This window comes from Salmo trutta, chromosome 38, assembly GCF_901001165.1.
Source record: "Salmo trutta chromosome 38, fSalTru1.1, whole genome shotgun sequence".
NCBI lineage: Eukaryota > Metazoa > Chordata > Actinopteri > Salmoniformes > Salmonidae > Salmo > Salmo trutta.
In genome coordinates, this window is record NC_042994.1 from 3,603,790 (window position 1) to 3,631,349 (window position 27,560).

The following is a 27,560-nucleotide window of genomic DNA, read 5'->3' on the forward strand; positions in this document are numbered from 1 at the left end:
CGAGTGGCTTTGAGGAGGACGGACGGCCTAGTTCAATAGAGGCCTCGTAGCATAGTGTGTGTGTGTGTGTGTGTGTGTGTGTGTGTGTGTGTGTGTGTGTGTGTGTGTGTGTGTGTGTGTGTGTTAGACATGAGAGGCTATAATAGGCAGTGGGTCTGACCCCGTTACAATGAGAGGAGGGTCATTAAAACAGTAATTACAGGGTTGTTAACGAATAAACAACAAACGGGTTTGGAAATGATTGAAATTATGTGAAGGTCTCCAGCTGCAAATGGAGAAAGAGAGACAGATGGAGAGAGGATGGGCGGGGGGTGGAGAGAGACAGAGCGAGCGGGATTGATGGACAGAAAGGGGGGATGGAGAGGAGAGAGTAAAGGGGAGAGAGAGTGGGTGATGGAAGGAGAGAGGGATGGAAAGGTCCCTCATATGCAAAACTCTAGCAATCAGAATACTGTACAGAAATCACTAACTTTAATACAAGTTATCATGTTCTCCTGCATAACTCAGACAACGTGAAGAATATACATAACATTAATTATTGTAGTAAATAGATAATAGTTTCATTTTAATCTCCACCCCAATGTAAGGTGGATTTCTCACTGTCAGAGGCAGTATTTTTCACTTAGGGAATGTTGGGCCAAGTTCTAGGACATTGGGCCAGGTCCTAGAATCCATAGAAATATAATCCATATATCCTTAGAAACAGAATATATACAATGTAATAGATATTTATATGTGTTAGGCCAGATTCTGCAGGTTCTACAATGGTAGGCCAGGTTCTAGAATGTTCAGGTTCAAGATGGTCAGGCCAGGTTCTAGAATGTTAGGCCAGATTCTGCAGGTTCTACAATGGTAGGCCAGGTTCTAGAATGTTCAGGTTCAAGATTGTCAGGCCAGGTTCTAGAATGTTAGGCCTGGTTCTAGAATGTTAGGCCAGGTTCTGTATGGTCTGTAGTCTGTCTTGGTAGAGAGCGTGGAACAGCTGGGCTAGACTCAGAAAGGGAGCTTCACAGTTCTCCATCTCTTTCTGCAATACAGATGCCATACACACACACACACACACACACACACACACACACACACACACACACACACACCACACACACACACACACACACACACACACACACACACACACACACACACACACACACACACACACACACAGAATGAGCAACATTTTAATCATCGCTTTGTTAGAGGGTATACTGTTTTTGGACTTGGTGTTGGCACTTTGGCTCCAGAAGCCTATGAGCTTGTCTGTTGTGTCCAGGTGTGGGTGCACTCACAGCGGACGTCTCGTGGTACTGCAGCCCCTGGCTTTGGGCCCACTCTTGGGCCACCGAGGTCTCCACCTCCCTCCGCGAGGACAGGTCCGACTTGTTACCCACCAACACACCTGAACGTCACAACAACACACACACACACACAAAGTTGATAACACACACACACACACACACACACACACACACACACACACACACACACACACACACACACACACACACACACACACACACACACACACACACACACACACACAAAGCGCACTAAGATCAAGTACCTCCAGATACAGGGGGTCAGAGCTGAGGTGTGTGGTACCTGGGATGTGCAGACCCTGGCAGTGGGCCCTGACCCTCTCCAGCCAGCGGCCACAGCTACTGAATGACAGCTCACTGCTCACGTCAAAAACCAGACACAACACAGACGGCTGGCCCCACTGTAGAGGGATAGAGGGAGGGTGGGGAGAGGGGGGGTGAGAGAGGGCGAAAGAGGGGGGAGTGAGAGAGAGAGAGAGAGAGAGAGAGAGAGAGAGAGAGAGAGAGAGAGAGAGAGAGAGAGAGAGAGAGAGAGATCGAGAGGGGGTGATGGAGGGTGAAAGAGGGGGGTGGAAACATTGAATATTGCATCCATTTAACATTCAGCAAAAGAGAGAGGAAGAGAGAGGGATGAGAGAGGGAAGAGAGATGTGAAGAGAGAGGGATGAGGGAAAGTAGTGAATCCTTTGTAACTTTGAAGAGTAGATACGTAGTGGGCCTCACCAACTTTTCACATGCTTCAACAAAGGTTTCCCTCCCGGCAGAGTCAAAGATGTACAGTTCCTGAGAGGGAGAAAGAGAGAGAGAAACACTGTCAATCATCACAAAGTTATTTTCAGTATGAAAGAACTCCAGATTGATGGCTTCTGTAAACAGCCTAGCTTCTAGCCTATATAGGGGGAGTGTGGGAGTCAGTCTAGGGAGTGGGTACTCACCACACTGTCGCTGGTCTCTGGGATGTTCACTGACTTCACAACCAGTTCCACTCCAGCCGTCTAGAAAACAACCACACAACAACCTAAGCCCAACCATCACACAGCAGCCACAACACAACCTAAATCCAACCATCATCACGCAACAACCTACAACCAGCCATCATCACACAACCACGACGCAACCATCGTAAAACAACCACACAACAACGTAAACCCAATCATCACAAAACAACCACACAACAACGTAAACCCAATCATCACAAAACAACCACACATCAACCTAAACCCAACTGTCACAAAACAGTCTCTTTCATAACAAAAGGTTAAAGGCTACAATACGTTGATTTGATTCAAACACTTTGAACTCTCTTTGTGTGTTTCCAATGAAAGATCTAGAACATAGATCTAACAGCATAAGATAGGTGAATGGCTTTCTTCCTACTTTGACACAGGAGGAGGAAGAGTGGGTGTGTGTGTTTTAAGGCTGCACAATTTAAGGCTGCACACTGCCCTAATTTTTATAGTTTACGTTTTTTTTCTCCGCTTGCTTCCTACACACAACAAGCCCCGCCCTTGTCACTCAAGCAGCACCGCTCCTCCTCGCTGTTAGATTCACTATACATTTGCATTCTGTTCTGTTGGGTCAAATCCAGTCAACAGATTGTTCCAAACAAGAACGATGCTGCTTTCCACTTTTCTTCTTAATATAAATCATTCTATTTCTAGGATCCCAACAGGCCACCCAAGTGTTTTGATTTATACAGTGGCTTGCGAAAGTATTCACCCCCCACCCATCCAGCAATTACAGCTGCAAGTCTTTTGGGGTATGTCTCTATAAGCTTGGCACATCTAGCCACTGGGATTTTTGCCCATTCTTCAAGGCAAAACTGCTCCAGCTCCTTCAAGTTGGATGGGTTCCACTGGTGTACAGCAATCTTTAAGTCATACCACTGTCGTGACGTTGTATTAGTTAATGTGACGACTGTTGCTCATCGAATGATTAACGGTTTATAATTACGTGATTAAATGAATTAAGCAATGAATCAAGCAATTATTAACTCATTAACCTGGGGCACCATGGGAACATTGTTTTGATTGAGTTTCTATTTCCCAAATTAACTCAAAGGATATCAGAATATCGATTACAACAGTCGCTAAATTAATCAATTTCCTCTACAGTCTCATAATCTGAAAGTCGTATAATCCGGGAATCTGCACGGACCCGGGCTTTACCACTGAATTTACCACACCAATCTTAGTTGATTATTTATTTACTAGCAAGCTAAAATGATGATAAAAATGCACATACACAAAACACAGTCTAGCTATTGATTAGGACTTAGTATAACGGGCCAACACACTATGGCGCTTGTTACCCAAAATGGGGATTTTAAAGAGAGAGAAAGAAAGGAAGTACACGAGAGAAATATACATTTGGGTTCATTTGTCAGCCATGCTTATTTAAAATTAGCCTTGCCCCGAACTGCCGCTCTTATGGGTCAGAATATAATGATGTAATTACGTGTTGTAGTTCTCAGGTGGGAAGCTCCGCGTGGTCGTTTAGGCTTCTAAATGACGCACTTCTCCGGCGCAACTCTCTGGTTGTCCTCACGATGTCAGTGTCCTTCTTGGCTAAGTGGTCTGATCCTCACCCTTGATCGGAAAGGGGTCTTCTGAGGACAGACAGCTCTGTAGCTCAGAGCTCACAGCTTCGGCTCGAATGGTGTCGATACCACGATTCAATGGAGAGTGGAGGCTGGGTGGTTCGGCTTGAATTCACCCGCTTAGACACAGCTACTCGTCCGTAGCTCGTGTAGAAAAATATTTCTTTGTCTTCAACCTTGTGTTTCGTTTTGGGGTTCGTCGACTTTGTTAGACCTTAGCTGCAGCTTGGGGTCAATAGTCTCCTATGTTAATTCTTCACTCTCCTGTCTTATACCCTCGGGTCAGAAGTGGGTGTAACAGCCTTTAGGGCAATTCTCTGGGCGGACCAAGTAAAGGGGGCAAGGCTTAGATTTTGCTAAAAATCCGATTTTAGACACTAACTTCACATTTCATCTTTACCAAAACATTCTGTTTGATTTGGATATTTTCCAAACAGCGTACAATGTATAAACATCAGGCATATACTGGGAAAACTCTTAAAGGTACAATGTTTTCATAATAACGTCATCTCTTAACCTTTAAAAACAAATACAAAAGTTACATACATTTTAATATTCCACTTTTCGTCATAACCACCATTGTGGCTGACGGAAACCATTGTTCCAAAGTCCCTTTATTGCATGTTTAATGTTCTGAGGCCAGTTCTCCATTGTTAGGACAAAGGAATTTCTCTGTATTATGGGCATGAGGTGTCATAAAACCCCCACATCTTCAGACCCCTAGATCTCTCCTCCTCTGTTGGGGGTTTGGGAGATAATCTGTAGGGTGGTGGTCTCCTGTACCCTGACCTGATCAGGACAGTCATGACACCACAGATTCTCAATTGGATTGAGGTCTGGGCTTTGACTAGGCCATTCCAAGACATTTAAATGTTTCCCCTTAAACCACTCGAGTGTTGCTTTAGCAGTATGCTTAGGGCCATTGTCCTGCTGGAAGGTGAACCTATGTCCCAGTCTCAAAGCTCTGGAAGACTGAAACAGGTTTCCCTCAAGAATTTCTCTGTATTTAGCGCCATCCATCATTCCTTCAATTCTGACCAGTTTCCCAGTCCCTGCAGATGAAAAACATGCTCACAGCATGATACTGCCACCACCATGCTTCACTGTGGGGATGGTATCCCGGGGTGATGAGAGGTGTTGGGTTTGCGCTAGACATAGCGTTTTCCTTGATGGCCAAAAAGCTCAATTTTAGTCTCATCTGACCAGAATACCTTCTTCCATATGTTTGGGGAGTCTCCCACATGCCTTTTGGTGAACATCAAAAGTGTTTGCTTATTTCTTTCTTTAAGCAATGGCTTTTTTCTGACCACTCTTCTGTAAAGCCCAGCTCTGTGGAGTGTACGGTTTAAAGTGGTCCTATACACAGATAGTCCAATCTCCGCTGTGGAGCTTTGCAGCTCCTTCAGGGTTATCTTTGGTCTTTTTGTTGCCTCTCTGATTAATGCCCTCCTTGCCTGGTCTGTGAGTTTTGGTGGGCGGCCCTCTCTTGGCAGGTTTGTTGTGGTCCCATATTCTTTCCATTTTTTAATAATGGATTTAAATGGTGCTCCGTGGGATGTTCAAAGTTTCGGATATTTTTTTATAGCCCAACCCTGATCTGTACTTCTCCAAAACTTTGTCCCTGACCTGTTTGTAGAGCTTATTGGTCTTCATGGTGCCGCTTGCTTGGTGGTGTTGCAGACTCTGGGGCCTTTCAGAACAGGTGTATATATACTGAGATCATGTGACAGATCATGTGACACTTAGATTGCACACAGGGGGACTTTATTGAACTAATTATGTGACTTATGAAGGTAATTGGTTGCACCAGATCTTATTTAGGGGCTTCATAGCAAAGGGGGTGAATACATATGCATCCACCACTTTTCCAATTAAAAAAAAAAAAAAATTTAAACAAGTATTTTTTTTCATTTCATTTCACTTCATCAATTTGGACTATTTTGTGTATGTCCATTACATGAAATCCAAATAAAAATCCATTAAAATTACAGGTTGCAATGCAACAAAATAGGAAAAACACCAAGGGGGATGAATACTTTTGCAAGGCACTGTATTGCACGTCAAATCCTAATCGTAACACTTAGTAAAAAAAATCCCAATTCTATTTTTTCCCCCATATAGTGCAGCCCTGGTGTGTGTGTGTACTTTGACACATGACACATATCCAGTTCTATATCTGTGATAACCTTGAAGAAGAAAGGAAGGTGGTATTTTCATTTGGTCCTTTGTAGCTCAGTTGGTACTAGCATGGCACTTGCAACAGCAGGGTAGTGGGTTCGATTCCCGGGACCACTCATACGTAAAATATATGCACGCATGACTATAAGTCGCTTTGGATAAAAGTGTCTACTAAAATGGCATATATTGTTCTATATTAAATATATTATAATCACTTAAGTTCCTTTCCAAATGGCACCCTATTCCCTATATAGTGCACTATTTTTGACCAAAGCCTTATGGGGTAGATAGGGAATAGGGTGCCATTTACACCAAACCCCAGTGGTGTAAAGTACGTAAGTAAAAATACTTTAAAGTACTACTTAACCTGTTTAGGATAGGGGGCAGTATTTTCACGGCCGGATAAAAAACGTACCCGATTTAATCTGGTTATCACTCCTGCCCAGAAACTAGAATATGCATATAATTGTTTGATTTGGATAGAAAACACCCTAAAGTTTCTAAAACTGTTTGAATGGTGTCTGTGAGTATAACAGAACTCATATGGCAGGCCAAAACCTGAGAAGATTGCATACAGGAAGTGCCCTCTCTGACCATTTCTTGGCCTTCTATAGCCTCTTTATGGAAAATAGAGGATCTCTGCTGTAACGTGACATTTTCTAAGGCTCCCATAGGCTCTCAGAAGGCGCCAGAACGGGGAATGATGACTCTGCAGTCCCTGGCTGAAAAACAGTAGCGCATTTGGATAGTGGTCGATCTGAGAACAATGAAACGGGTGCGCGCGTGAAGAGTCCATTTTACATTTTCAGTCTTTGAATGAAAACGACGTCTCCCGGTCGGAATATTATCGCTATTTTACGAGAAAAATCGCATAAAAATTGATTTTAACCTCTCTAGGGTCGGTGGGACGAAATCCTCCCACCTACGTAACAGCCAGTGGAATCCTGTGGCGCGTTATTCAAATACCTTAGAAATGCTATTACTTCAATTTCTCAAACATATGACTATTTTACACCATTTTAAAGACAAGACTCTCGTTAATCTAACCACACTGTCCGATTCAAAAAGGCTTTACAACGAAAGCAAAACATTAGATTATGTCAGCAGAGTACCCAGCCAGAAATAATCAGACACCCATTTTTCAAGCTAGCATATAATGTCACATAAACCCAAACCACAGCTAAATGCAGCACTAACCTTTGATGATCTTCATCAGATGACACACCTAGGACATTATGTAATACAATACATGCATGTTTTGTTCAATCAAGTTCATATTTATATCAAAAAACAGCTTTTTACATTAGCATGTGACGTTCAGAACTAGCATACCCCCCGCAAACTTCCGGTGAATTTACTAAATTACTCACGATAAACGTTCACAAAAAACATAACAATTATTTTAAGAATTATAGATACAGAACTCCTCCATGCAATCGCTATGTCCGATTTTAAAATAGCTTTTCGGTGAAAGCACATTTTGCAATATTCTGAGTAGATAGCCCGGCATCACAGGGCTAGCTATTTAGACACCCACCAAGTTTAGCCCTCACCAAAGTCAGATTTACTATAAGAAAAATGTTATTACCTTTGCTGTTCTTCGTCAGAATGCACTCCCAGGACTTCTACTTCAATAACAAATGTTGGTTTGGTTCAAAATAATCCATAGTTATGTTCAAATATCCTCTGTTTTGTTCGTGCGTTCAAGACACTATCCGAAGTGTAAAGAAGGGTGACGCGCATGACGCGTTTCGTGACAAAACATTTCGAAATATTCCATTACCGTACTTCGAAGCATGTCAACCGCTGTTTAAAATCAATTTTTATGCCATTTTTCTCGTAAAAAAGCGATAATATTCCAGGAAAGCGTGTTTACGTTCAAAGAGAGAGAAAATAAAAACATGGGATCCCCTCGTGCACGAGCCTCAGTCTGATGGTCCACTGATAGACCACTTACCAAAGGCGCTAATGTGTTTCAGCCTGGGGCTGGAATTACATCATTCAGCTTTTTCCCGGGTTCTGAGAGCCTATGGGAGCCGTAGGAAGTGTCACGCTACAGCAATGATCCTCAGTTTTCAATAGAGAGCCAAGAAGCCCAAGGAATGGTCAGAGAGGGCACTTCCTGTACAGAGTCTTCTCAGGTTTTTGCCTGCCATATGAGTTCTGTTATACTCACAGACACCATTCAAACAGTTTTAGAAACTTTAGGGTGTTTTCTATCCAAAGCCAATAATTATATGCATATTCTAGTTACTGGGCAGGAGTAGTAACCAGATTAAATCGGGTACGTTTTTTATCCGGCCGTGCAAATACTGCCCCCTATCATCAACAGGTTAAACAGCGTTTGACATGCTTCGAAGTACGGTAATGGAATATTTAGAATTTTTTTGTCACGATACGCGCCGGCGCGTCACCCTTCGGATAGCGTCTTGAATGCAAGAACAAAACGCCGCTATTGGGATATAACTATGGATTATTTGGAACCAAAACAACATTGGGTGTAAACTAGAAGTCCTGGGAGTGCATTCTGACGAAGAACAGCAAAGGTAATCCAATTTTTCTTATAGTAAATCTGAGTTTGGTGAGTGCCAAACTTGGTGGGTGTCAAAATAGCTAGCCATGATGGCCGGGCTATCTACTCAGAATATTGCAAAATGTGCTTTCACCGAAAAGCTATTTTAAAATCTGACACCGCGATTGCATAAAGGAGTTCTGTATCTATAATTCTTAAAATAATTGTTATGTTTTTTGTGAACGTTTATCGTGAGTAATTTAGTAAATTCACCGGAAGTTTCGGTGGGTATGCTAGTTCTGAACGTCACATGCTAATGTAAAAAGCTGGTTTTTGATATAAATATGAACAAAACATGCATGTATTGTATAACATAATGTCTTAGGAGTGTCATCTGATGAAGATCATCAAAGGTTAGTGCTGCATTTAGCTGTGGTTTTGGTTTTTGTGACATTATATGTTAGCTTGAAAAATGGGTGTGTGATTATTTCTGGCTGGGTACTCTCCTGACATAATCTAATGTTTTGCTTTCGTTGTAAAGCCTTTTTGAAATCGGACAATGTGGTTAGATAAAGGAGAGTCTTGTCTTTAAAATTGTGTAAAATAGTCATATGTTTGAAAAATGGAAGTTTTGGGATTTTTGAGGAGTTTGTAATTCGCGCCACGCCCTATCATTGGATATTGGAGCGGTGTTCCGCTAGTGGAACATCTAGATGTGAGAGTTAAGTTGTTTTTTGGGGAATGTACTTCACTATTTATATTTTTGACAACTTTTACTTCACTACATTCCTATAGAAAATATTGTACTTTTAACTCCATACATTTTCCCTGACAACCAAAAGTAATTGTTACATTTTGAATGCTTAGCAGGACCGGATAATTGTGAAATTCACACACTTATCAAGAGAACACGTGGCAATCCCTACTGCTTATGGTCTGGTGGACTCACTAAACACAAATGCATCTTTTGTAAATAATGTCTGAGTGTTGGAGTGTGCCCCTGGCTATCCGTACATTTTAAAAACAAGAAAATGGTGCTGTCTGCTTTGATTTGCTTTTAAATCATTCATACTTTTACTTCTACTTTTGATACTTAAGTATATTTGAGCAATTACATTTACTTTTGATACTTAAGTATATTTAAAACCAAATCTTTTTTGACTGTTACTCAAGTAGTATTTTACTGGGTGACTTTCACTTTTACTTGAGTAACTTTCTATTAAGGTATCTATATTTTTACAGAAGTATGACAATTTGGAACTTTTTCCACCACTGCCAAACTCTGCACTGGTCACTGCTCTACTCATCTGAGCCCAAGCCACGGAGCATAACTAAGTTACACACATAACACAGAAGCCCAACACACACACACACACACACACACACACACACACACACACACAAATGGACAAAATGGCGCCGATAGACATGGATGCCCTGTTCCTGGCTCGTAAGCAACTTTGTAGTATTTATATATTTTTTGTTATTTCTTGCATTATTTGCCCAGAAGGTTTCTTGCATTATTATCTACAGCCAAAAATAAGTTTTGGATATTGGATCGATGGTCACTCACCGGCATTTCCACCAAAAATACAACTTCTGAATTGGATCCTTTGTTCGCACCTCCCCCGAGGCAAATCCACTAATCCCAGCAGCTGCTACAAGGCAACGCCAATGGAGAAAAGGTGTACGGAGTGGAATTTTGGTCTCACTCAGGAGGCGTGCATATCATCCACACCTTGCGAGTATATTACTCGCTAATGTTCAGTCCCTGGACAATAAAGTAGACGAGCTCAGGGCGAGGATCTCCTTCTAGAGAGACATCAGGGACTGTAACACAGTCTGTTTCACAGAATCATAGCCCTCTCCAGATATACTGCCCCCGTCCATACAGCCAGCTGGGTTCTCAGTACATAGCCCAGACAGGAACAAAGAACTGTCAGAGGAAAAAGAAAGGCGGAGGTGTATGTTTCTTGATTAACTACTCATGGTGACATTGTGGTAACATACAGGAACTCAAGTCCTTTTGTTCCCTCGACCTGGAATACCTCACAATCAAATGCCAACCGCATTACCTCCCGTGAAAATTATCTTAGATAATCATCACAGCCGTGTATATTCCCCTAAAGCCGACACCACGACGGCTCTCAAGGAACTACACCGGAATTTGTGCAAACTGGAAACCGCATATCCTGAGGCCGCATTTATTGTAGCCGGGGACTTTAATAAACCAAATCTGAGGAAAACGCTACTGAAGTTTTAACAACACATCGCCTGCGCTACTCGAACCTCGAACATTCTCGACCATTGCTACTCTCCCTTCCGAGACAGCTACAAGGCCCTCCCCCACCTCCCTTCAGAAAATCAACGGGAAGTACCCGTGGTAAGGACTGTTCAACATTGGTATGACCAATCGGAATCTATGCTTCATGATTGTTTTTATCACGCGGACTGGGATATTTTCCGGGTTGGCCAGGCACGACTCCAACACCATCATTAAGTTTGCTGACGACACAACGGTGGTAGGCCTGGTCACTGACAACGATGAGAGAGACTATAGGGAGGAGGTCAGAGACCTGGCAGTGTGGTGCCATGACAATAACCTCTCTCTCAATGTGAGCAAGACAATGGAGATGATCGTGGACTAGAGGAAAAAGAGGGCCGAACACGCCCCCATTCACATCAACGAGGCTGCAGTGGAGTAGGTTGAGAGCTTCAAGTTCCTTGGTGTCCACATCAACAATAAACTATCATGGTGCAAACACACCAAGAAAGTTGTGAAGAGGGCACGACAACACCTTTTCCCCCTCAGGAGACTGAAAAGATTTGGCTTGGGTCCTCAGATCCTCAAAAGGTTCTACAGCTGCACCATCGAGAGCATCCTGACTGGTTGCATCACCGCCTGGTATGGCAACTGCTCGGCATCAGAGGGTAGTGCGTACAGCCCAGTACATCACTGGGGCCAAGCTTCCTGACATCCAGGACCTATATACTAAGCAGTGTCAGAGGAAGGCCCAAAAATGTGTCAAAGACTCCAGTCACAAAAGTCATAGACTGTTCTCTCTGTTACCGCATGGCAAGCGGTACCGGAGCGCCAAGTCTAGGTCCAAAAGGCTCCTTAACAGCTTCTACCCCCAAGACATAAGACTGCTGAACAATTCATCAAATGGCCACCTGGACTATTTACATTGTCACCTCCCCACCTTTGTTTTTACACTGTACCCACCACACATTGACTCGGTACCGGTACCCCCTGTATATAGCATCATTATTGTTATTTTATTATGTTACTTTTTTCATTTTTTACTTTAGTTTATTTAGTACATATTTTCTTAACTCTATTTTCTTAAAACTGCATTGTTGGTTTAGGGCTTGTAAGTAAGCATTTCACGGTAAGGTCTACACCTGTTGTATTCGGCGCATGTGACAAATACAATTTGATTTGAATAACATTGACATATACACTGACTCGGTGACTGAGTTCATCAGGAAGTGCATAACGGATGTGGTTCCCACTGTGACAATTAAAACCTATCCAAACCAAAAACGTGGATAGATGGCGGCATTCGCACAAAACTGAAACCTCGAAACAACGCATTTAACCATGTCAAGGTGACTGGGACATGGATGAGTACAAGTAGTCCAGTTATGTCATCTGTAAGGCAATCACACAGGCAAAACAGTACTACAATCAAACAGCACTACAATCAAAGAGGCAAAACAGCACTACAATCAAACAGGCAAAACAGCACTACAATCAAACAGGCAAAACAGTACTACAATCAAACAGGCAAAACAGTACTACAATCAAACAGTACTACAATCAAACAGGCAAAACAGTACTACAATCAAACAGTACTACAATCAAACAGGCAAAACAGTACTACAATCAAACAGTACTACAATCAAACAGGTGAAACAGCACTACAATCAAACAGCACTACAATCAAACAGGCAAAACAGCACTACAATCAAACAGGCAAAACAGCACTACAATCAAACAGGTAAAACAGTACTACAATCAAAACAGGCAAAACGGTACTACAATCAAACAGTACTACAATCAAACAGGCAAAACAGTACTACAATCAAACAGGCAAAACAGTACTACAATCAAACAGTACTACAACCAAACAGGCAAAACAGTACTACAATCAAACAGTACTACAATCAAACAGGCAAAACAGCACTACAATCAAACAGCACTACAATCAAACAGGCAAAACAGCACTACAATCAAACAGGCAAAACAGTACTACAATCAAACAGGCAAAACAGTACTACAATCAAACAGTACTACAATCAAACAGGCAAAACAATACTACAATCAAACAGGCAAAACAGTACTACAATCAAACAGTACTACAACCAAACAGGCAAAACAGTACTACAATCAAACAGTACTACAATCAAACAGGCAAAACAGTACTACAATCAAACAGTACTACAATCAAACAGGCAAAACAGCACTACAATCAAACAGTAATACAATCACACAGTACTACTAAGCTATATGGAATTGTTTTAGGGTCATAACAAGGATCATTTTGCTATTTGATTTTGAATTTTAAGACCCCTTGAAGTATCAAAATATATATATCAAAACATTATTAGCCCATACAAACACATTGAATAACAGATTCACTACATGGAACAACAGAAGAAAAATATCTAAAGGAAGATTGTTCTGAAGTGACTATCCTATATCTGTGAGAAACATTTGTTATTTTTTTTTATATACATGCATTTAACCCTTTATTTTTGTCACTAAACAGTCTCCATATATACTGTACTTGCATTTATACAGTTGAACTCGGAAGTTTACATACACTTTAACCAAATACATTTCAATTCAGTTTTTCACAATTCCTGACATTTAATCCTAGTAAAACTGCCGTGTCTTAGGTCAGTTAGGATCACCACTTTATTTTAAGAATGTGAAATGTCAGAATAATAGTAGAGAGAATGATTTATTTCAGCTTTTATTTCTTTCATCACATTCCCAGTGGGTCAGAAGTTTACATACATTCAATTAGTATTTGGTAGCACTGCCTTTAAATTGTTTAACTTGGGTCAAACGTTTCGGGTAGCCTTCCACAACCTTCCCACAATAAGTTGGGTGAATTTTGGTCCCATTCCTTTTGACAGAACTGGTGTAACTAAGTCAGGTTTGTAGGCCTCCTTGCTCGCACACGCTTTTTCAGTTCTGCCCACACATTTTCTATAGGATTGAGGTCAGGGCCTTGTGATGGCCACTCCAATACCTTGACTTTGTTGTCCCTAAGCCATTTTGCCACAACTTGTCCATTGTCCATTTGGAAGACCCATTTGCGACCAAGCTTTAACTTCCTGACTGATGTCTTGAGATGTTGCTTCAATATATCCATATAATTTTCCTACCTCATGATGCCATCTATTTTGTGACGTGCACCAGACCCTCCTGCAGCAAAGCACCCCCACAACATGATGCTGCCACCCCCATGCTTCACGGTTGGGATGGTGTTCGTAGGCTTGCAAGCCTCCCCCTTTTTCCTCCAAACATAACGATGGTCAATATGGCCTTACAGTTCTATTTTTGTTTCATCAGACCAGAGGACATTTCTCCAAAAAGTACGGTCTTTGTCCCCATATGCAGTTGCAAACCGTAGTCTGGCTTTTTATGGCGGTTTTGGAGCAGTGGCTTCTTCCTTGCTGAGAGGCCTTTCCTCCAGCATCTTCACAAGGTCCTGTTGCTGTTGTTCTGGGATTGATTTGCACTTTTCGCACCAAAGTACGTTCATCTCTAGGAGACAGAACGCGTCTCCTTCCTGAGCGGTATGACGGCTGCATGGTCCCATAGTGTTTATACTTGCGTACTATTGTTTGTATAAATGAACGAGGTACTTTCAGGCGTTTGGAAATTGCTCCCAAGGATGAACCAGACATGTGGAGGTATACAATTGTTTTTCTGAGGTCTTGGCTGATTTCTTTTGATTTTCCCATGATGTCAAGCAAAGAGGCACTGAGTTTGAAGGTAGGCCTTGAAATACATCCACAGGTACACCTCCAATTGACTCAAATGATGACAATTAGCCTATCAGAAGCTTCTAAAGCCATTACGTAATTTTCTGGAATTTTCCAAGCTGTTGAAAGGCACAGTCAACTTTGTGTATGTAAACTTCCAACTTCAACTGTATATACTGGACCTTCAGATGAGTCTTGTGAGGCCTGTGAGCATCCTAGAGCAAAACAACCGACATGTACGTGTTCATATTAGTGTGTAGCTCAGACTGTTGGTCCGCTACAGACAGAAGTCGGACAGACTTCAGACTAGTCGTACAGCCATTATGTTCATTCCATTTCTGCGGGGAGCGTAAATCGACCTTAGGGGTTTTTAAACTGTCACCACTAGCCTTCGCCCAGTACCCTGCCCTGAACTTTAGTCACTGTCACTAGCCGGATAACACCCGGTACTCAGAGAAACTGCAGCCCAATGTACATAGTCATGGAGCACTGGTCACTTTAATAATGTTTACATATTGTTTTACTCATTTCATATCGATATACTGTATTCTAGTCAAGTCCACCCTATTCCACTATTGCTGTACATCTACTATTCTATCCTACATATTCTACATACAGTTGAAGTCGGAAGTTTACATAAAGCTAGATTGGAGTCATTTAAACTCGTTTTTCAATCACTCCACAACTATAGTTGTGACCCCCTTATTTTCCTCATTAAAATGCAAATCAATTTTTAACATTGTTGACATGCGTTTTTCTGGATATTTTTGTTGTTATTCTGTCTCTCACTGTTCAAATCAACCTACCATTAAAATTATAGACGGATCCTTTCTTTGTCAGTGGGCAAACGTACAAAATCAGCAGAGGATCAAATACTTTTTTCCCCCACTGTACTTTGTGCATGACACAAATTATTTTTCCAACAATTGTTTACAGACAGATTATTTCACTTATAATTCACTGTATCACAATACCAGTAGGTCAGAAGTTTACATAAACATGTATTTCAAAGCCTACCTTCAAACTCAGAGCCTCTTTGCTTGACATCATGGGAAAATCAAAAGAAATCAGCCAAGAACTCAGAAAGATGCCGGAGGAAACAGGTACAAAAGTATCTATATCTACAGTAAAACGAGTCCTATATCGACATAACCTGAAAGGACGCTCAGCAAAGAAGAAGCCACTGCTCCAAAACAGCCGAAGAACACCATCCCAACCATGAAACATGGGGGTGGCAGCATCATGTTGTGGGGGTGCTTTGCTGCAGGAGGGTCTGGTGCATGTCACAAAATAGATGGCATCATGAGGTAGGAAAATTATGTTGATATATTGAAGCAACATCTCAAGACATCAGTCAGGAAGTTAAAGCTTAGTTGCAAATGGGTCTTCCAAATGGACAAGCATACTTCCAAAGTTGTGGCAAAACGGCTTAAGGACAACAAAGTCAAGGTATTGGAGTGGCCATCACAAAGCCCTGATCTCAATTCCTATAGAACATTTGTGGGCAGAACTGAAAAAGCGTGTGCGAGCAAGGAGGCCTACAAAACTGACTCAGTTACACCAGCTCTGTCAGGAGGAATGGGCCAAAATTCACCCAACTTGTTGTGGGAAGCTTGTGGAAGGCTTCCCGAAACATTTGACCCAAGTTAAACAATTTAAAGGCAATGTTACCAAATACTAATTGAGTGTATGTAAACTTCTGACCCAATGGGAATGTGATAATAAAAAAAGCTGAAATAAATCATTCTCTCTATTATAATTATGACATTTCACATTCTTAAAATAAAGTGGCGATCCTAACTGACCTAAGACAGGGAATTTTTACTCTGATTAAATGTCAGGAATTGTGAAACTGCGTTTAAATGTATTTGGCTAAGATGTATGTAAACTTCCAACTTCAACTGTATATACGACATATTCTATCCTACATATTCTACATATATACAACATATTGTATTGAGATAATGTCCATGTCTAGACATCCCATCATATACATCTATATTTATATTCCGGACTCTGGCATTGCTCATCCTAATATTTCTATATTTGTTAATTACATTATTTTACTTTAGATTTGTATGTATTGTTTTATACTGTCAGATATTACTTCACTGTTGGAGCTAGGAACATAAGCATTTAGTTAGATATTACCTCACTGTTGGAGATAGGAACATAAGCATTTAGTTAGATATTACCTCACTGTTGGAGCTAGGAACATAAGCATTTAGTAAGATATTACCTCACTGTTGGAGCTAGGAACATAAGCATTTCGCTACACCCGCAATAACATCTGCTACATATGTGTATGTTACCAATAACATCTGCTACATATGTGTATGTTACCAATAACATCTGTTACATATGTGCATGTTACCAATAACATCTGCTACATATGTGTATGTTACCAATAACATCTACTACATATGTGTATGTTACCAATAACATCTGCTACATATGTGTATGTTACCAATAACATCTACTACATATGTGTATGTTACCAATAACATCTACTACATATGTGTATGTTACCAATAGCATCTGCTACATATGTGTATGTTACCAATAACATCTGCTACATATGTGTATGTTACCAATAACATCTACTACATATGTGTATGTTACCAATAACATCTGCTACATATGTGTATGTTACCAATAACATCTACTACATATGTGTATGTTACCAATAACATCTACTACATATGTGTATGTTACCAATAACATCTGCTACAATGTGTATGTTACCAATACAATTTGATTTGTATGCAAGACTGCAGCCCACCGCCACACGCACACACAAAAGACTGCAGCCAACTGCGCACGCACGCCCACACACTCTTCCTCCGCGATATTCCAACCAGAGACGGGGCAATGAGCTGCTGTGATGCATCATGGGAATTGGGAAGGCTCTCTCTCAGTGGAATGTCAATGAGAGCCTGTACAGAATACATAAAGGTTGGTTGGGTGTGTGTGTGTGTGTGTGTTGTATGTGTGTGTGTGTGTGTGTGTGTGTGTGTGTGTGTGTGTGTGTGTGTGTGTGTGTGTGTGTGTGTGTGTGTGTGTGTGTGTGTGTGTGTGTGTGTGTGTGTGTGTGTGTGTGTGTGTGTAAGAGAGAGAACCTGTCCGCAATAAATAGCAGAACAGATCGGTCGGTAGGTAACCTAACAGGCCGTCTGACATTTGAGAGGAAGAGAACGTGAGGAGAATGGAATGGCTGCAGACCGGATGCTGCTTCCTGTCTGTCTGTCTGTCTATAACCTTTAGTCCAACAGACTGAACCCAGTTAGTTGGAGTCTGGGGTTTGGGTAACATTCACATGCTGTGTGTGTGTGTGTGTGTGTGTGTGTGTGTGTGTGTGTGTGTGTGTGTGTTGTATCATAATAATGCTCCACAAAGTGATCTCTCCACTCTGACGGAGCTGTAGTGGAGCGGGTCGGGAGCTTCAAGTTTCTTAGCGTCCACATCACTAATGAATTATCATGTTCCACACAGTCGTGAAGAGGGCACAACCGTGCATCTTCCCCCTCAGGAGGCAGAAAAGATTTGACATGAGCCCTCAGATCCTCAAAAAGTTATACAGCTGCACCATTGAGAGCATCTTGACTGGCTGCATTACCGCTTGTTATGGTAAATGCAGCAACCTCGAACGCATATCACTATAGAGGGTGGTGCGGACAGCCCAGTACATCACTGGGGCCAAGCTCCCTCCCATCCAGGACTTCTATATCAGGCAGTGTCAGAGAAAGGCCCGGAGAATTGTCAGACTTCAACCACCCATGCCATAGACTGTTCAATCTGCCACCGTCCGGCAAATGGTACCGGAGCATCGGCTACAGCTTCTAACCCCATGCCATAGACTGTTCAATCTGCCACCGTCCGGCAAATGGTACCGGAGCATCGGCTACAGCTTCTAACCCCATGCCATAAGACTGCTAAATAGACATCAGACCACAAAATAGTTCATTAAATGGTTCCCCAGACTATCTGCACTGACTTTATGCACACTACTATACTGTATATGAGTATTTCTATAAATAACGGGGCCAATGTGTGACATTGGGATCAACATTTCAAAATGGTTTGAAACAAAAATGTTAATCATTTTTATGCAGTTCCACATGTGTACTTAGAGGAATATATGCAAATTGTCCCATACGTCCACTTACAACAACATAGGCCTAGGACTATTCATGCTTTAAGCAGGGTTCATACAGACATTGGCAAGTCAAATTCAACTACTTTTAGGGACTTTTTCAAGCACTTCATTGTAATTTTCAAGGACTTCAGTGTTATACAATTGTGCGGCAGGTAGCCTAGTGGATAAGAGCATTGGGCCAGTAACCGAAAGGTTGCAGGTTTGAATCCCTGAGCCGACTAGATGAAAAATCTGTGGATGTGCCCTTGAGCAAGGTACTTAAACCGAATTGTTCCTGTAAGTCACTCTGGATAAGAGTGTCTGCTAAATTACTCAAATGCAATCATTTTGATTTATGTACATATAGGGCTTAATATAGAACCCCCCCCCACACACACACACACACACACACAGCCCACCCCAAAAAACGCATGCAAAAAGTGTCAAAAGAAGTATGCCATTACCACTTTAAGAATAATACATTTTTTAGGCCTTGCCAATGCATTGATTTTGTAATTATTATTATATTCTATAATGTGTCCTGACTAAATAAATAGGATGTATGCACAGTGATGTTTCTGTAGACTACATGGCCTTCGCAGGCACACATAATAAAGCCATCAATAGCGGTAGCATTAACCTCACCATCTGTTTTTAGAATGACCATGCTACCAAAAACCAGGTTCCTTTTGTAATGGAAGGATTTGTTTGGAAAGCCAAGTTGAACCCAGCATTAGAGATTATTAATTTCTGAGCTCCGAGTTCAACTAGGCTACTTCAAACCCCTTGTATTGTTTAAAATTGCAGGTGTAACATGGAAACCGAAATGTATTTGTCATGTTATTTCATTACGAGCTCATATTGTGAATGAGCCCACTAGGCTATGTCATTTGTTGTCATTATATCCAGAATAATTCATAGGAATAGAGTTGGGTGTTGCGCAATCGTCTAGCCTACACAATTAGGCACAGTAAGTGTCCAGTTCGAGGGATGAAAATATTAATTAATTACCTTGATGCTTTCTCTGTTAAATCTCACGAGACCCTGCTGTAAATCAAGCAGACTACAAGAACTTCTGGCGCCGACAGAGATGGCCGCCTCGCTTCGCGTTCCTAGGAAACTATGCAGTATTTTGTTTTTTTATGTGTTATTTCTTACATTGTTACCCCAGGAAATCTTATGTTTATTTACATACAGTCGGGAGGAACTATTGGATATAAGAGCAACATCAACTCACCAACATTACGACCAGGAATACGACTTTCCCGAAGCGGATCCTCTGTTTGGTCCACCACCCAGGACAATGGATCGGATCCCAGCCGGCGACCCAAAACAACGGCGCCGCAGAAGGGGCAGATGGAGCGGTCTTCTGCTCAGGCTCCGTATACGGGCACATCGCGCACCACTCCCCAGCATACTACTCACCAATGTCCAGTCTCTTGACAACAAGGTAGACGAAATCCGAGCAAGGGTTGCCTTCCAGAGAGACATCAGAGATTGTAACGTTCTTTGTTTCACGGAAACATGGCTCACTCGGGATACGTTATCAAAGTCGGTACAGCCACCTGGTTTCTTCACACATCGCGCCGACAGAAACAAACATCTCTCTGGTAAGAAGAAGGGCGGGGGTGTATGCCATATGATTAACGAGATGTGGTGTGATCATAACAACATACAGGAACTCAAGTCCTTTCGTTCACCTGACCGAGATTTCCTAACAATCAAATGCAGACCGCATTATCTACCGAGAGAATTCTCTTCGATCATAATCACAGTCGTGTATATACCCCCCAAGCAGACACATCGACAGCCCTGAAATAACTTCATTTGACTCTATGTAAACTAGAAACCACATACCTGAGGCTGCATTTATTGTAGCTGGGGATTTTAACAAGGCTAATCTGAAAACAAGGCTCCCTAAATTTTATCAGCATATCGAATGAGCGACCCGGGCTGGCAAAACCCTGGATCGTTGTTATCCTAACTTCCGCGACGCATACAAAGCCCTCCCCCGCCCTCCTTTCGGAAAATCTGACCACGACTCCATTTTGTTGCTCCCAGCCTATAGACAGAAACTAAAACAGGAAGCGCCCGTGCTCAGGTCTGTTCAAAGCTGGTCCGACCAATCGGATTCCACGCTTCAAGATTGCTTCGATCACGTGGACTGGGATATGTTCCGCAAAGCGTCGGACAATAATATTGATGAATACGTTGATTCGTTGAGCGAGTTTATTAGCAAGTGCATTGGTGATGTTATACCCACAGCGTCTATTAAAACCAGCCCCATCGCGGACCACGATGTCTTGCTCCCAGACAAACTAAACAACTTCTTTGCTCGCTTTGAGGACAATACAGTGCCACTGACACGGTCCGCTACCAAAACCTGCGGGCTATCCTTCACTGCAGCCAACGTGAGTAAAACATTTAAACGTGTTAACCCTCGCAAGGCTGCCGGCCCAGACGGCATCCCCAGCCGCGTCCTCAGAGCATGCACAGACCAGCTGGCTGGTGTGTTTACGGACATATTTAATCAATCCTTATCCCAGTCTGCTGTTCCCACATGCTTCAAGAGGGCCACCGTTGTTCCTGTTCCCAAGAAAGCTAAGGTAACTGAGCTAAATGACTATCGCCCCGTAGCACTCATTTCCGTCATCATGAAGTGCTTTGAGAGACTAGTCAAGGACCATATCACCTCCACCCTACCTGACACCCTAGACCCACTCCAATTTGCTTACCCCCCCAATAGGTCCACAGACAACGCAATCGCAATCACACTGCACACTGCCCTAACCCATCTGGACAAGAGGAATACCTATGTAAGAATGCTGTTCATCAACTACAGCTCAGCATTTAACGCCATAGTGTCCTCCAAACTCATGATTAAGCTCGAGACCCTGGGTCTCGACCCCGCCCTGTGCAACTGGGTCCTGGACTTCCTGATGGGCTGCAGCAGCACCTCTTCCATCTCAGGAGGCTGAAGAAATTCGGCTTGTCACCAAAAACACTCACAAACTTTTACAGATGCACAATCGAGAGCATCCTGTCGGGCTGTATCACCGCCTGGTACGGCAACTGCTCCGCCCACAACCGTAAGGCTCTCCAGAGGGTAGTGAGGTCTGCACAACGCATCACCAGGGGCAAGTTACCTGCCCTCCAGGACACCTACACCACCCGATGTCACAGGAAGGCCAAAAAGATCATCAAGGACAACAACCACCACCCGAGCCACTGTCTGTTCACCCCGCTACCATCCAGAAGGCGAGGTCAGTACAGGTGCATCAAGGCTGGGACCGAGAGACTGAAAAACAGCTTCTATCTCAAGGCCATCAGACTGTTAAACAGCCATCACTAACATTGAGTGGCTGCTGCCAACATACTGACTCATCTCTATCCACTTTAATAATGGAAAAATTGATGTAATAAATGTATCACTAGCCACTTTAAACAATACCACTTTATACAATGTTTACATACCCTACATTACTCATCTCATATGTATATACTGTACTCTATACCATCTACTGCATCTTGCCTATGCCGTTCAGCCATCGCTCATTCATATATTTTTATGTACATATTCTTATTCATTCCTTTACACTTGTGTGTATAAGGTAGTTGTTGTGAAATTGTTAGATTACTTGTTAGATATTACTGCATGGTCGGAACTAGAAGCACAAGCATTTCGCTACACTTGCATTAACATCTGCTAACCATGTGTACGTGACAAATACATTTGGATTTGATTTGAGATTCTCAACATCGATTCACTAGGGATATTAAATCCAATGTGAATCCAGACACAACTATCTTCACCGGAGTAAGGAATGAGACACCAAAACATTCTGGACATTCTTCAGGAACACCTTTTTTTCAGCACTTGGGCTGTTGTAGCATGGCATGCGCTATCACAACAGCTGTTCCTCACTTGAATGTCATTCCGTATATTCCTTCCTGGATCAGATGATGATGTGTGAAATGATCAATTAAACAGCTCGACACCAAATGCGCATTCAACAAGTACTTTACATAATTATTGAAGAACCATGTTAATGACAGCATCAATTTAGGTTTTAAGTATCAAGGTATGATTATTCTTTCAGTTAGAAGCATTCTATTTGGGATTTGTGAGCCCATGAAAACTGTTTTCACCCTGTAACCTAAGGAGACACACAATGTTATGTAGTTGCAGTGCATTTCTGAGATCTCTATACAAAAAACTGTTTGACAGCTAGATCCAGGACTCTTAAAGGGTTCAAGTTCAATGTCTAATTTAACTGATTAATGGTTAATACATGATATAACGACAACTTAGACTGCCATAAATGCAAGGACAGAAAAGTAATGTTTTACGTCACACGATTTTGGACAAATCCATCAAGCCACAACCAGGAGAAAGGGTTAAAAATAGGTTTTAAATTAACTTGTGAATTTTATAGCTATGATCCCCCCTTATATCTTAATGTAATGACATGAAAAACATTGTCAGATTACTACAATGACTTATCAACAGCTGTAACAACGTGTCCACACACACACACACACACACACACACACACACACACACACACACACACACACACACACACACACACACACACACACACACACACACACACACACACACACACACACAATTTGCTGCTGCTACTCTGTTCTTTATTTCACTCTTATTATTATCTATCCTGATGCCTGGTCACTTTACCCATGTACATACAGTTGAAGTCAGAAGTTTACATACACTTAGGTTGGAGTCATTAAAACTCATTTTTCAACCACTCCACAATTTCTTTGTTAACAAACTATAGTTTTGGGAAGTCGGTTAGGACACCTACTTTGTGCATGACAAGTAATTTTTCCAACAATTGTTTACAGACAGATTATTTCACTTATAATTCAATGTATCACAATTCCAGTGGGTCAGACGTTTACATACACCAAATTGACTGTGCCTTTAAACAGCTTGGGAAATTCCAGAAAAGGATGTCATGGCTTTAGAAGCTTCAGATTGGCTAATTGACATCATTTGAATCAATTGGAGGTGTACCTGTGGATGTATTTCAAGGCCTACCTTCAAACTCACTGCCTCTTTGCTTGACATCATGGGAAAATCTAAAGAAATCAGCCAAGTCTGGTTCATCCTTGGGAGCAATTTCCAAACGCCTGAAGGTTCCACGTTCATCTGTACGAACAATAGTACGCAAGTATAAACACCATGGGACCATGGAGCCGTCATACCGCTCAGGAAGGAGATGCATTCTGTCTCCTAGAGATTAATGTACTGTGGTGCGAAAAGTGCAAATCAACCCCAGAACAACAGCAAAGGACCTTGTGAAGATGCTGGAGGAAACGGGTACAAAAGTATCTATATCCACAGTAAAACAAGTCCTATATCGACATAACCTGAAAGGCCGCTCAGAAAGGAAGAAGCCACTGATCCAAAACCGCCATAAAAAAGCCAGACTACGGTTTGCAACTGCACATGGGGACAAAGATTGTACCTTTTGGAGAAATGTCCTCTGGTCTGATGAAACAAAAATAACTGTTTGGCCACAATGACCATCGTTATGTTTGGAGGAAAAAGGGGGAGGCTTGCACGCTGAAGAACACCATCCCAACCGTGAAGCATGGGGGTGGCAGCATCATGTTGTGGGGGTGCTTTGCTGCAGGAGGGACTGATGCACTTCCCAAAATAGATGGCATCATGAGGTAGGAAAATGATGTGGATATATTGAAGCAACATCTCAAGACATCAGTCAGGAAGTTAAAGCTTGGTCGCAAATGGCTCTTCCAAATGGACAATGAACCCAAGCATACTTCCAAAATTGTGGCAAAATGGGTTAGGGACAACAAAGTCAAGGTATTGGAGTGGCATAACAAAGCCCTGACCTCAATCCTATAGAACATTTGTGGGCAGAACTGAAAAAGTGTGTGTGAGCAAAGAGGCCTACAAACCTGACTCAGTTACACCAGCTTTGTCAGGAGGAATGGGCCAAAATTGTGGAAGGCTACCCGAAACGTTTGACCCAAGTTAAACAATTTAAAGGCAATGCTACCGAATACTAATTGAGTGTATGTAAACTTCTGACCCACTGGGAATGTTATGAAATAAATATAAGCTGAAATAAATCCTTCTCTCTACTATTATTCTGACATTTCACATTCTTAAAATAAAGTGGTTATCCTAACTGACCTAAGACAGGGAATTTTTACAAGGATTACATTTTAGGAAATGTGAAGAACTGAGTTTAAATGTATTTGGCTAAGGTGTATGTAAACTTCCGACTTCAACTGTATCTACCTCAAATACCTCGTACCTCTGCACATTGATCTGGTACTAATACTCCCTGTATAGAGCTCCATTCTTGTGGATTTTACTCATTGTGTTACTATTATTTTGTATTTATTTTGTATTTTTTTTATTACTCTGCATCATTGGGAAGAGCATTTCACAGTAAAGTCTACAACAGTTGTATTCGGTGCATGTGACAAATGAAATGTGATTTGATTTGTCTCTGTTCACTTAGACCGGTGTGTCACAACACACACACTCACACCAGTGCGTTGTTGTTATGCAGTGTGTGTGGTCAATGAGTCATGTCATAGCTGACAACCCATGATTTCTGCAGACATCATTGAATCATAATTCTGAGCAGATATTTAACAGTTTTTGGAATATCAACACAGTTCTTCCATTAAATGTGTTTTGGTAAAATGTTCAGTGCATATTGTTAAAAGTAGTGCTTGTGCATAGAGTTGTATGATTTGTTAAACTTTGAAATCAATGGTTTTTGTTTGGCATACATTTTAAGTGAAGAATTTGAGTTGGTAAGAGCACAAACAAACAGATCTGGGAGACCAGGCTAGAGAGAGGCCAGTGTGTGTGTATGTGTGTGTGTGTGTGTGTGTGTGTGTGTGTGTGTGTGTGTGTGTGTGTGTGTGTGTGTGTGTGTGTGTGTGTGTGTGTGTGTGTGTGTGTGTGTGTCTCTCAAAGTTATTTTCTCACCATACTGTAGTTCTTCTGGAAGTGTGCGCCATCACTCCGGAACATCTGAGAGAGAGCACTTTTCCCCACTGCTGCATCTCCTGAAGAGGGGAAGGGTGGCGAGAGAGAGAGAGAGAGAGAGAGACAGAGAGAGACAGAGAGAAAGAGAGAGATGAACAAACACCATTGTAAATAGAACCTATATTTATGTTTATTTATTTATTTTGTACTTTAACTATTTTCACATCATTACATCACTGTATATAGACATAATATGACATTTGAAATGTCTTTATTCTTTTGGAACTTTTATAAGAGTAATGTTTACTGTAAATGTTTTATTGTTTATTTAACTTTTGTTTATTATCTATTTCACTTGCTTTGGCAATGTAAACATGTTTCCCATGACAATAAAGCCCCTTGAATTGAAATCGAATTGATAGAATACATACGTCTCTTCCATGTTTGCCCTACTCAAAACGTGTAATCCTAGAGTTATGTAACTTGCAAATGCTTGTAAAACTGTTAGCTATCTAGGGCCTTTTCTAACTTAGCTAGCTTGCTGCTCTGTCCTATCCAACGTTTTGCAAGCTAGCCTATCTCTCAGCTACTTTCTTTACAGTACAGACGTTGTCATTCCCAAATCAACTTCTTAGCAACGAATACATTTCTAAATCTTACCTACAAGAAGGCACCTTGCTCTTAATTTCACCATGGAAGCGTGCAAACAAATAAATATATCAGCAAAATCTTCAAAACTGCTTTGTGTTTTTTATTTTACGCTACAGAACCTTCTTTCCGCCTCGGCAACATGGACACGACGCGTTTCCTAGCAACCTGAGCAGGAATGCTCTCACTGATCCAACCAACAAGCACGTATCAATATCTGCGCTGTCATTGGCCAGCTATGTCAACGTAAGAGCGTTGACGTCAACCTGAGCCCAACGTGACTGTTCCCTTAATTACCGCTAGATGGAAGCGTTCATTGACTGTAGACCATTATTCTAGCAATTAGCCTACTGAATTTTACTCCCGTGTTAGAGCCAGTAAGGTATTAAGAATTGTTTTATGTACTGCCTCAGTGATATTTTCAATGGAACATGCATCACATCTTTTAGAATAGCTAATCTACATAATTTGAATACACACAGGTAGATTCATATCTATAAAATATGCAATGCTTGACAGGCCATCATTTCTATCATGATTTTCTATAGTAGGTAGCCCTAAATTATATCTCCTAAATGCCATCCCTGTTGTGTCCTAACATTATTAGAAGCAAAAATTAGACTGCCAAAGTCTATGTAAGTCTTCCCCCTTAACTCAGTTTTCCCTCTTCTCTCTCTTTCCCGGCTATGACAAACGACCTGCACATGACGCTCCAATGGGCCGTAGCAAATTCAGTGTTGACAACTCCTCAGTAAGTTAAGTAGCTATTGGCTGTCCTAAAAGTCGCTAGAAGTCGCTAAATGATATCATCACCTAATTTGCATAATTGGCCATGTGCATGTAATTGTGATGGATGCTGTAGGAGAGAAGAATAACGTCGTGGGAGAGACAAAAAGTGAGTAAAAAATACCCTAAATATGTTTAGAACTACAAATGAACTTGCGTCTGTCGATTCTTGTTTTTTTTTATGTCACAATTCCAACCCTCCTCCTTTATCCGGGCTTGGGACCGGCAAGTGACCCAAAAGAGACACTCTGGCGGAGTTTTATTATTATTATTATTTTTTTTTTGGTTTGGTTTTTAACTTTATGGTCCACTTAGGAGCCTACAACAAGTCACAGTAAAACATTAACATTTTTAACCGTAACATTTTTTACATTTTT

At 41.6% G+C, this 27,560-nt stretch overlaps 1 protein-coding gene across 1 annotated transcript; it reads right to left on the reverse strand.

Annotated features, from left to right (window-relative positions):
• Positions 1 to 449: 449 nt before the first annotated feature.
• ift27 (intraflagellar transport 27 homolog (Chlamydomonas)) lies at positions 450 to 26,556 on the reverse strand. Its single transcript, XM_029738848.1, has 7 exons — positions 26,410 to 26,556; positions 25,750 to 25,829; positions 2,255 to 2,314; positions 2,043 to 2,102; positions 1,603 to 1,720; positions 1,290 to 1,399; positions 450 to 1,027 (listed from the first exon to the last, which is right to left on the reverse strand). Exons 1-7 carry the CDS (start codon positions 26,441 to 26,443, stop codon positions 929 to 931), a joined length of 561 nt encoding a protein of 186 aa, XP_029594708.1. The 5' UTR covers positions 26,444 to 26,556; the 3' UTR covers positions 450 to 928.
• Positions 26,557 to 27,560: the final 1,004 nt, after the last annotated feature.